This window comes from Clinocottus analis, unplaced genomic scaffold (genome assembly GCF_023055335.1).
Source record: "Clinocottus analis isolate CAN_PGR_092001 unplaced genomic scaffold, fCliAna1.0.p SCAF_6, whole genome shotgun sequence".
In the NCBI taxonomy this organism is placed as follows: Eukaryota; Metazoa; Chordata; class Actinopteri; order Perciformes; family Cottidae; genus Clinocottus; species Clinocottus analis.
In genome coordinates, this window is record NW_027176218.1 from 11276263 (window position 1) to 11288665 (window position 12403).

General features: G+C 41.4%; 1 protein-coding gene across 3 annotated transcripts in view; it reads right to left on the reverse strand.

Annotated features, from left to right (window-relative positions):
* Positions 1–4010: 4010 nt before the first annotated feature.
* The window catches only part of grm3 (glutamate receptor, metabotropic 3), a 40319-nt gene continuing 31926 nt past the window's right edge, over positions 4011–12403 (reverse strand). For all 3 annotated transcript variants that reach the window (XM_068602158.1, XM_068602156.1, XM_068602157.1), the window contains 7 exons: positions 9828–10070; positions 9521–9710; positions 7882–8191; positions 7581–7774; positions 7137–7269; positions 5756–5933; positions 4011–4884 (listed from right to left, as the gene is read on the reverse strand). In XM_068602158.1, coding sequence (XP_068458259.1) covers positions 4808–4884; positions 5756–5933; positions 7137–7269; positions 7581–7774; positions 7882–8191; positions 9521–9710; positions 9828–10070 — 1325 coding nt within the window. In that variant the 3' untranslated portion in view covers positions 4011–4807. The remainder of the gene's footprint in view (positions 4885–5755; positions 5934–7136; positions 7270–7580; positions 7775–7881; positions 8192–9520; positions 9711–9827; positions 10071–12403) is intronic.

Genomic DNA, 12403 nt, shown 5'->3' on the forward strand with positions numbered 1-12403 from the left:
GAGTCAGCAAAGATACATGATGTATTCATTTCAAAATGATCATAACACAAGTAAAGCCACCAGTTCAGCATCAGATTTTGATAGGGTTTTCTTATATTTCAAAACTATATTCATGATAAAAGCAATTAAAAAAAATTATCAAATACACAAAGGTAGTTAATGTTCTCAAACATTGGAATAACAACATGTGAATGAACTTAAACACACATTTAAAGTAAATTAGAATTAGAAGACACGGTCATCTTAAATCAGTAAGAAATATGAAATAACATATATTAGTGCACTACACCAGCACTTTTGGAGTTTGATTCATGTGATGTTGAATAAAAAAAAGGCTGTTCCATAAAACCTAAACCCATTACCTAAATATTCTAAATTGCTTTTAAAATAAATACATATACTACTTATACTCATTAGAGCGCCGAGGCCTGAGTGATGTCTGTTCAAGTAATCATATGAACATCATATGATTTATTCTTGTGAGGCTGCACTGAGAGGCAGTTGTATATTTATAATTCATGATCGGTTTTATGCACAGACTGCAAAGGTGCTTGTCTATTGGTCTGGAAAGAATGGAGATGATTAGAGAAAAGTGAAAAATAGAGATTACAATTTTGTGTCGCAGTAGATGGTAATGTATGTAATAACCCAACCCTACCACCAGAGGGCAACCTTTGCTTAGCTATATGAAGATAATCAACATGTAGTTCTGCAAAAGTAGGAACAATTGGCAGTATGATGGAGTCTGAAACAAGAGAGAGGCAGCAATGACATGAGTACATTAAGTGTGTAACATTTTCATGAACTGAATCAACAACCTGACAGTGTAGGACACTAAACTTCACTCTAACTGTTGATTGTTTCTTTTTTAGGCCCTTTATTTTTCTTCTTCAGTCTTTTTTTTATGGATTTGAGCCTACACACAGGAGTGCATTGTCCTCCGGCAGTGAGCACTCCAGTAGATGGTTTAATTGGAGTGCCATCACTTAGGGAACAGATTACGCAGGAGTGTTAAAGACGTCTTTCAACATTTGCCAACACACGCTATGAATAGAGCATGTGTGTGTGTGAGAGTGGTGGTGAGGGGTTGTCAATGTCGCTGTCGAGACAAATATAGGGACACTTGCATTCAACTCCTTGATTTTGGATGAGAGTTCGAGACACACTGAGACACTTTTCATCAGCAGGACAGACTTGACACAGAAGGACGAGTAGACGACACCATCTGTTTCCTTGTTGTTATTTATTATGATGTCATCACAGCGTCTTTATTGCACGTTTCATAAACACGGAACTATTGCTTTGATTGATCAGTTCCAGAGTTCAGCTCGATCTGAGCTTCACACAGAGATCTTGTCTTGTTTAAAGTCGAGAGGCCGAGGACACATTTTGTTGTAAAGCAAGGGGCTACAGCACAGAGACCTTTGTAGAGCACATGGCAGTTGGCAGAGGCTGAAAAGAGAAACAATGTCCGTAGTGGATGGCTAGCGGGATGAAAGGGATATTCACGAGGAAAGCCAATTAAAGAAGCTTCCACGGAGAGTTAGTAGCTATATGAGATGATAAACTGAGTACATCGGAGTGAGAAAGGTGATGTATTTTAAACCGATGCATTTTCTTTACTCGCCAATTTCCTTTTGTTATACTCTCTCCAAATTCTTTGTCTACCTTCCCATAATCCCTCCTCCAACTTCCTCAAGTCCGCCTCGTTGGCATGTGCTGCAGTGGGCAGTCAGATCTTCAGTTTAAGTGTGGGCTCCCAGTCTGTTGGTCTGGCTTTAGGTGGTCTTGGCTGGGACCGACTCAGCAGCAACTTTCACACATAGAGTTGAAATGAGGTGGACACAAGGTGGCGGGGGAAAAGTTCAAGGGGGGAGGTGGGTTTAGAGAGAGCGGGTCAGAGGAAGAGTGTGAGACTGTTGTCCGAGACTAGTACCCTGGACTAAATGAGAGGAGAAGCCGGGTTAAGTGCTCTATTTGTGTGACCATTAAAAGCTGGGAGTAGAGTACTGGGCCTCGCAGAGCCAAATCTCATCACTCGCTGCCAATTTGAATCACAACCAGCAACCAGTTTTTCCTCTTTCTGTTCCTCTTTTTTTCGCTTTCTCCTCCCCCCTCCTTACCCCCCACCCGCCTCCTCTCCATGCAGACAAATAGACATTCCGGCAGCGGATGTGGCGGTGGTTGTCCATAGCAACCTGCCATGCGGGGTGTATCTTGTGGGAGCAGGACCACTGAGTGAATGGCTAAGCCTTCTGCTAACAAAGACTGTGAATCTCTGAGATGCTTTCAGCTTCCATAGAAGCGCTGTGACTTCTGGGCTGTGGGAGTGCTTTACATAATCCAGCAGCAGCTCCCCTCTGCTCCGCCACATCACTCTCTCCTTCTGCTCTCTGCACCTAAACACACACGCCCCAATGTAGGTCGGCTCGTCTTGGCGCATCCTCTAAGATTCTTTCAATCTATCATTCAGTGTGATAATCACAGGGTGCTGCTGGAGACCGCCTGTGCCAAGGTGTAGACCGGTCAAGAGATGCATGTTCAAGAGTTCTGCCTGTACCTACTGTATGGATTTTATCATGGAGAAACCACATTGAAGAAGCTTGCCCGGGGATGAAAAATAAGTGATTCTGATCACATTTTATGTTAGAAATATCAAGTATAACAGTCACACTTTATTTTAGACAGCATATTATATAGTATGTAACTGTTTATGATCAGTTTATCCTAATTGCAATACATTCTTAAAAGAGAGGCCACTTTTTAACAATAAAATATAATGTAACCTAAATTAGTTTAGGCTATTTAGATTTTCTTGTAAAAAACTTTATTCATATTTTTGTCATTTATACTCCCCACATCATAACTGTCACCCAGCAGAGAGTATGTTGTATTCCCAGCCACAAACAGAGAGTTTGATGGGATGTTTTGATAAATGTAATGCATGTTCTGCATATGACTTCTGCTCTAACATCCTTCTGTTAGATGATGAGCTCTGCCAGCAGCTGACATTGTGTGCTCTGCTTCCTCTCGTGAGCCTCTCTGGGACTGCCGTGGCCAGCTGCTCCACTGTGCCTCTCAACATGAACACATTTAACACAGGCATGTAGACACACTTCAATAACTCGACAACTCAGCAACTTCACCTTATTGGTATATGAGCTGTTCTCTTCTCCTTCCGTTTGTTATTGGAGCAGATAAGCTGAGATAAATGTAAAGTAACATTATTGTGATGGGTGTCTATCAGAAATATCCATTTCCTATTTTTTTTTAATCACAGACTGGAAAAAGGAGGATGGTAGAGAAAGTCATTTCAACCTAAGAGTTCCTCAGATTCACTGTTTCAACGCTTTAGGTAAACAATCAATAACAGAAGGCTTGCTAGGGAATAAAACTGGCATTGTGTTGCCCTGAAACATGTGCGCTATGCTGGGGTCACTTTTACATTTGCCAGAAAAGATTTGTATCTGGTAATGTAGAACTGATCTCTTTTCGATGCCTACCTGGAGCACTACCAAACATACATTAAGGCACATAGCCATTTTAAAAACATTACCACATACTGTATCTATGGGGCACGAAAAACCATAAGCTACCACTCCCCTGTAGTTGAACAAAAACAAAACACATGTGGTCAGCAAATAAAGTTTTCCCCCATAAGTGGTTGTAACTCAACCACTAGTGAAGGGCACAAATTCATAATTACTGGGTAAGACACCAATGTGTGCTTGTTGACAGAACTATTGCAGTTTTCTGTCTGTGTTGACAGTTTTGATGCAAAATAAATGTTTTTGATGTGCTATATATTTTCAGTTGTTAGTTGTTATTAGCAATTCATTACAACAGTCCTCTGAATAAACAGGCAGTTTGGGAGTGGGAGTGAACATATTGTTTCCTTGCTGAACACATGTCTGGAACTATGGCCATCAAGATAAAGGGATTCCATGATTAGAAATAGAAAAATGAACTTTTGTATCAAAAGCAAAACATATTTTCCCTGCAAAAACAGCTACAACGGTTTCTTTATATTGATCTAGGATGCAACAAAAGTATATCAAGAGATGAATAGATGAATTGTCAAACTAAAAAACTGTACTGGCACAGTGCAACTGTAAGTCGATGAGTTTGGTGGATTTGTGTACATGTCCGTTCCAGCCATCCTATACCGTCCAGTTTATGCGTTTGTCCACATTCATTCAAGGGTTACAAGACTGTCAACATTGTGCTGTTTGAACCATCAGTAGTATAATATACAAATGTACAGATACACAATAGAAATACATACATAATTAGTATTACAATGAGACCTACAAAAAAGCATGAGAATAAAAAGTCTGTGAGATATTGCAGGTGAGGCAAGCAGAGCCACAAATGTGCATCCAGACTGAGAGACACACACCCTCCTACCATGATTATTAAGCGCATGTCTATTTACACTGCATCATAACAAAGCTATCAAAAACAAAGGCTCCAAAAATTCCTCCTAAAAACTTTTTTTTGTTCTTTTGTTTCTCTACTTACAACAATGTTGATTCCATGTATGTACATCCCTAGAAAATAATTTAATTATAGTTACACACTTTCTACATTTTTGAAACAATACACTTCTAGTCCACAAGGGAGGTTGTTTGTTTGTTTGTGCATGTATTTGTGTGTATGTGTATGTATGTTTGTGTGTGTTTGTGTGTTTTTATGAGTGTATATAGTGTGTGTGTGACTGAGGTGGGAAATGGTGGTTTTATGGGGATAATGTTCATGGATTGGCTAACAGTCGCAGGGGCAGATTTAGAGAGTGGACGGGTTGTGGTCACAGAGAGGAAGTAGTGGAGTCGACAATTTCTCTCCCGTTGCACACGGTTGGGACGTGGTGGGAGCTGACAGAAGCTAAAAAAAAGAGAGAGACCAAGAAAAAAGAAGATAAATGCGTAGAAAAAAGGAAATGAACCATTCTCAGACATCAGATTTATGCATATAATCATTCATAACAGACTTCCTCAGTTGAGGATTTTTGCTGCCAAATGCTAAAACTAACAATAAAGCAATATATGTATGACATTACGCCATTACATTAAACAATCATAATATTTATTGAGGTCTTGGCGCTAGTGTAGAAAGAGCATTGACTTGATAAGCAAATTAAATGAGGGACAGTCATATAACTGATGCAAATGACATCAGTGGGGGTGTGAATGCAGACAAAATCTAACGGTAATAAATATGTTATCACTGCTAATTTACAAGCCATTTGTGAAGAAAGAATTGTGTGGAATTGCTCCCGACCCTTAAATTATCTTTTTTTTTTAGGCTAGTTCCGTACTAAGGAATTTGTTAGACTTTCCAGTAACCTCTTGGGGGCACGCCTCTTTCTTGGCATTGCATTGCACTGTTCAACACCACAGTTCTGTCAGCAGGATGCCATTCTCTGCAGTCTAACAAGCATACAATGGAGACTATTTATGCATCACCGTAAAGGCAACAACTTTGGATGAACAGCTATTCATATTTAGAAACCTTTCTTCCTCGGGACATTATGACTTGCCTGTCCTGCAGTTTAGATACAAAATACAGAAAACAAACGCCTCAAATGTTTATAATTAAAGATTTTATGTCGCCCTATAGCAAAAGTGGAACACAGTGTGGCTAAATATTGAATGCGGAAAACACCCATTTGACAGAGGTATGATAATAATAGAGCAGGACAGTGCCGCTCTAAACCCCTGTCTCTTTACAAATGAGGTAACTGCTTGTAATCTACCGTGAGATGCGTATGTGGTGGCAGCTCCACTGACACTGAAGCGATTGAGGTTAAGCCTGTGGCTGGTCACATTCTTCTGGGGCTGGAACATGATGATATGGACCTTGGGAGCAAACATGCAGCCCAGGACCACAAAGCCACTCAGACTGACTGAGATACACATGGTAGTGGTCTGGACCTGCAGAGCAAAGAGGAGGAGACAGCAATTAGTAGCCAGACTTTGATGGATACATCTTATGCTAATGTCGTATAAAGTAATTGCTGTTAAGAGCTAATTTGGTGATAATAATCTGTAATAAGGAAGATTTGTCAAAGGGACTTTTTTTAAATGAGTGTTACAAAGTGCTTAACAGAAAATAAAACAATAATATATTGGATGGATACATTTTAAGCATACAAATTACCCAAGTAATTAAGTAATCTTGATGAGTAAAGAGAGCCAATGAGGGTTAAATAGTAAACTTAACTATTTATTAGCAGATTCTGTTGCCTTGCAACAGTTTAGAGGACAACTGTTACAGGATGAATCAATACAATACTTAATCAACAGAGACCACAGAGTCCAAACTTAACAGTATCTCAGTAGAAGCTTTTAAGCTCACAGTAGAAGTACAGAGAAACACATTAATAATCAACATCTCGTCTGTGTGTGTACTTGTGTGTATGAGTGGGTGGTGTCTGTTGGTGATGTTGTACCTCCACCTGACTAATCCTAAAGTCAGATTACAAGGGTAGAGACATGCTTATTTTTTGAGAGAGAGAGAGAGAGAGAGAGAGAGAGAGAGAGAGAGAGAGAGAGAGAGGGGCTGTTTTTTTTCTTCTAGGGATCAAATGAGCAGCCCTAGCATCAGCATTTCTCTCTTATGCCCTTTGATACAGTGTGTGTGTGTGTGTGTGTGTGTGTGTGTGTGTGTGTTTGTATGCTTAAGATTTGTATGGATCAAATGAACACTCACCCCCTTTGCTGTTAAATCTGGACAAGTGTCAGCAGTTTGACAGAGCCTGCCTGTTTGTCATGCCAACATTGCAGAGCTGGAACATTTGCCAGCAGGATTATTAAGTATGTAGGTGGCCTCTATACCTGTATGGTCAATGCTTTGTAACCTCTGTGCTTGTATTACCATGTTGAGGGGAGAAAACATTTCGAACACAATTATATTGTCTTCAGTATTATCTGACAATGTCTTCCTAGAAGACAGAGACATGCATCTGTGTGTGCGTGTGTGTGTATATGTGTGTGTGTGTGTGTGTGTGTGTGTGTGTGTGTGCGCGCGTGTGTGTGTGTGTGTGTGTGTGTGTGTGTGTGTGTGTGTGTGTGTGTGTGTGTGTGTGTGTGTGCGTGCGTGCTTGCATGCATCTGTGTGTGTGTTAAGGAAGATACCCTGTAGTCACTGGATGTAACATAGAAGATGGGAAGAAAAGCCAGCCAAATGATACAGGTGGTGTACATTGTAAATCCAATAAACTTGGCCTCATTGAAGTTCTCAGGGCACTTCCTGGTCTTGAAGGCATACCTAGAGGGAGAGAATCTTATTTCAGTTAGAGGACCTCTCAATAAATGTATGACTACTCTACTGGATGATCGTTGTTTAGAAAGCACAACTTATGAAAGTTTAACATTTTATTTTTTTTTTTTTATCTAAGAGGCCATTGAGATTGTTGCGCACATAAGAAGACATGACAAAGTTGTTTATAGGTGTGCATGAAAGCACATGGCTCCAAAACACAGGGAACAAAGTTATCAGGGTGGAGAACATAAAGCTCTTCAGTTGGAACCTTTTACAAAACTATCAGTACAAATCAAACCCGCTATGACAACACTTACACAGTACAAAGGATGACCAGGAGCACGTCATATCCCAGTGAAAGCAGCATGCTGGAGTCGCGTACGTTACACTTGAGGATGACAGTTTGTCGTCTCTCTGGCAACGTAAAGCGGCGTGTCCCGGGAACCTCCAGCAGCAGCCACACCGACACCATCACTAACTGGACGGAGATTAAACTCAGACAGATAAACACCTAAAACAGAAGGGAGAAAAGAAGGGTAAGATCATTAATACCCACTGTCTGTCTTTCCATCCATGTGAATGATGCAGATGGATGGACATGATGCTGCAATCGCTCACCTGAGAGGACGGGCTAATGAAGCGGGGCCTCACTGCACCCGCGCCGTCTTTCATGCCATTGAAAATCCTGGCGATTCGGTTTGTTTTGGTGAGGAGGGCGGAGTAGCAGACAGCAAACGAAGTGCCCAGGCCGAGGCGCCGCAGGGCACAGATGGCAGGAGAGGGTTTGGCCAAGAAGAGGAAAGTCAAGGCGTAGGACATGAAGACACCAGAAAGGAGGATGTAACATAGCTCCCTGCCGGAAGCTTTCACCAGCGGTGTGTCGTTGTGTCGGATAAACACCCAAAACACCATACCGGTGCACATAAACCTGTGGAGTTAAAGCAGCCAAACAGACAAGCAGCGTCATGAAGTCACAGTTTTGATAGGTGCCTATATTATTATACAAGTAGAGCTGAGCTACACATATCAAAAACAATTGAATAATGCATGTTTAGGGATGGAAAAGCACAAGTAAACTAACAGATGTTGCTAGCTCGCTACTTAACCCATATCAGACCAATTAGTTCATCGGAAAAGTTGAATGTTTTCAACCGACTAGTTTTAAAACTAGTCGATCCCCTCTATACTAAAAAAGTATAGAAGGGATCCATGTACATATCAAAATAACAGACTAAAGTTGCATGTCCCATGCAAAAAGTCAGCATCCTCACTAGTTGAAAATACAAAAAATAATAATAATAATTTCAATTTATAAAGCGCTTTTCTAGATACGCAAACACGCTTTACATTACTGACAAAAGAAAGAAGCTACATTGCTGTTGTATTGCAGTGAAGTGCTATATAGTCCTATAATTGTAGTTAGCATAAGGGAAACTATGTGATGAGACTTTATTTCAACTTTAACGTTACAAGAGAAAATACTTTAGGTTGATGACAAACTGATGTGTTTGGCAAACATAAGAGCATCTTGAGTAATATTGGCTGGGGTTGCTGCTGTGTAAATATCTCAAAATCCAATAAAAAGCAGAGCAGAGCTGCTAATGCCAGCTTCAGCTCTAATGGCCTCCAGGACCAACTGGAACAAAGTGGGAAAAAACCTACAGCTGTTTTCGACCAAAGAAATTTTGAGTTGACAAACACTCATATGGTTTTGTCAAATAATTGATCTGTAGAACACATTTTCTTTCACAAACAAATGTGCAAAAGCACCTCTCAAAATATTGTGTTTAGCAGAGATATGTTTATACACTTCTTGTAAATAAGTAATTTATTATGAAATATTAAATCAACTTCTTAGTGGACCAAGTATTGAATGGTCAGCAAATCAACTAATGGTTCTGAAAATATGAAAGTACCCCCATTACTGTAGGTAAGCTAGTTAGCTGGATTTGCCATCAGTTGCAGCTTACATTGCAGCAGATGAGCACTCTGTTTTCTCATTCCTATTAACTTTCGCTCTTTTGTTTTCAGTTTTTGGAAAGCCAAAAAAATTGACGGCTGCTAAACTATGATTGGACTATCATAGCTTGGAGGCACGGCCAATTCCCTTGCCCCATCTCGACATACATACAAACACACACACACACACACACACACACACACACACACACACACACACACACACACACACACACACACGTTTACACCTCCTTGAAGTCAGAAACTGACATCATGTCGACGGGCCTTAATCACTTACCCTACACAGGCGATGGTAATTGGACCAATAGCCCAGGCATCTTCCCACATAATGTAGTCCTCAGGAAGGTCATAACAGGACGTCAGCTCATCAGTGGGCCACTGGCCAGGAGCGCAGGGCGAGCAGGTGAACTCATCGGCCAGGTATTCATGAGGCTCGCAGGCTGTACAGATCCAGCAGCAGTACTCACCTGGGAAACAGGAATAGGAACAGCAGAATGTGTCAGTCTGAGTTTTCTCAAAAGGCACTGCTGCTTGGTATGGTATGCTGTGACAAAAAAGAACATTGTTGAAATTCAGTCTCATACCTGCCTGCATTTTCTTCATCTCATTGCGTTCACAGGGGTCGCTGCACTGTGAGGTGGGTACCACTTCTTTGGGCCAGTGAATCAGATCGTTGCTTAGAGTCAGACTCTCTGCCCAGTCACCTACTGGCACGTAACCGTAACGATCGGCAGTTCGCTGGTAGCTAAAGATGTTGTATCGGCCCACGCCGTCCCCCTGGGAATCAAATTTCACTACTGTCTCACTGCCTGGAGGAGAGAAAGGGGCTGCGGGGAGTGAGAGGAGACAAAGAGTGGCGAAGAAAGTGATGAGACAAATGGAAAAAAGGAGATTAAAGCTAAACAATCCCAGACAGTCATCCCATTGATGTCTCATTGATGCTTCTTTTAAGCAGTAGTAGGGACAGAGACAATGAGCCATGGTCAGTTAAGCCTTAGGGGTCCAGATCAGACAGTGAAGGGCATTATACGTGTTTTCATCACTGAAGACCAGCCAGTTACCAAAGTATTTGCTAAGAGGCTATAAATGCCTGGAATGCTTGGTGATGTCTGTGTCTATCAATGGCCTCCCATTTTTCCCTGAGGTCACATATGGACAAAACACTGCTCTGAATTCCAATCTGACAAAGTGTATTACCAAATGCATCATTAACAAACTGCCTATAAAGTCATATAGGCATGAAGTTAGAAGGCTGAATCCCTGAGCAGTGCTATAGCTACCCACACATTGATAGAATTAGCCTCTGGGTCTCTTATGTGAGGGAGGTACACTGCTGAAACTGCCAAATTGGTTTGTATACAAGTTGTTATGAAAGGATTACCATCCACCCTGAGGATGTGGGAACAGAAGAGATTGTAAAATTGGCAGGATGCTGAAACCATTAAAAAAAAAAAAAAAAAAAAAATCAAGGAGAAAAGTGGCCATGGAGTGAGAAAAAAAGAAACTTCTTGATGTGTTGCAGGCAGCGTTGGACTTGACAGTGCTGACACTTGGCCGTTCTGACAGAGACAAAGTGTATGTCACTCCTACAGTGCCACTTCTGTCCTTACAGCGAAGCAATCAAGTCTGTGCTGCTGACACACTGTATAGGGCTGAATGTTATACGCTGCTGCCTCCCCTGTCAAATGTTGATGTCCCTGGGTTTATAAAGCATCACTCCTCAGCTTCTAACAAGGCTCTTGGTCTTCAGTGCACAGCAGCATTGATGGCACGGTGCTGCCTTCCTCATATCTCTGTGTCATTGGGTAACTGAAGAAATCACCAGCCAAACGTACAGTTTGGAATCAGGGGAATGAATCAAAATACAGACTGTGGCTGTGTGTGGATGTGTGCCTGTGGAAGCTCCATTAGGTTTTACTTTACAGTGTGATGGTTAAGGTATTGCTCTGAGCGCTATGGGAGGCTGTGCTGACAGAACCAAAGCTCTGACCCTGCTGTTGGCGGCATGTGCGTGCGTGCAACACTGACGAGGTCTAAAGCTGTACTATTGTTGTGAAAGCTCAGTTTGCTCGGAGAAGAATGGCGTGTCAGATGGCAGCAGAGGGGGTTAGGGTTTATGAAATCCATAAATCACAGAGACAGCACAACCCTCTATCTTCCTCTTCTCTCTCTATCACAGGAAATTCTAAGTGTCAAGTCTTCTTTGGATTTTGGGGCTAAATGTTTCAGTGACAGCTAAATGAAAATGATTTCAATAAGATGGTGATATTATCTTCAGACGAAGGAGAGATATGAATCCATTATATTGCAAGTTGACAGATAATAAAGTCTGCTCATAACTGAGCAATAGGACAAGCAGGGCCTCCTCCTTTTAGACACCCATACACACTCACAGAAACTCTTTGCTAATTATAATAACTGCACCTTATTGGGACCATAGAGCTGTGCTGAAGCTGAATTAGCTGCATTTGTTAATTACGTGTAGTACAGACGAAAGAGATAACAGCATTAGCTTACAGACCCATCTGAGGGCGCCGTATTGTCCTTGACTTCACTCTAGATCACATTCAAGGAGCAATCAACTCAGAGAACTGATGATTCCCCCTATAACCAAGACCAGAGACCTTGCTGACGTGACAGAATGAGCAGCTTATCAGAAAAAAGTGTTTGAGGGTGCAAGTGAGAGCTGGCGAAGGCCACCAACACCCTGGTGACTGCAGGGAGCTGAGACTAGCAGGCCAAGTACATGACTGATGGACACCACTCTCTCTTCAGCTCTTTTCTCTGATCAATTTAAACATCTGGTGAACTTAGAGATCCAGCGGCCGAACGGATCTGATTCTGTCAAAACAAAACTAAGAGTCTACGGCAATGCAGCCATGTGATGCTGTACACGCAAAAATTCTCACAATTCTAACATGTTGGTGCTGTTTACCATGTTCACAAAATGCTAACGTTTACTAAGTAGCACTAAGCACAAAGTACAGCCAAGGTGGATAGGAATCACAATAGTTTTGCAGGTATTTAAAAAAGCAATGTGTTGGAAAACGCAGTGGTGGGCCGTCAGGGCCTGCTAAGCTTTCTCTGCTGGCCTAAACAGAATCAGAAAGTTATAGCTATTTCATAATTATTTTTTAAATTTTTATTTAATTGTTATTTA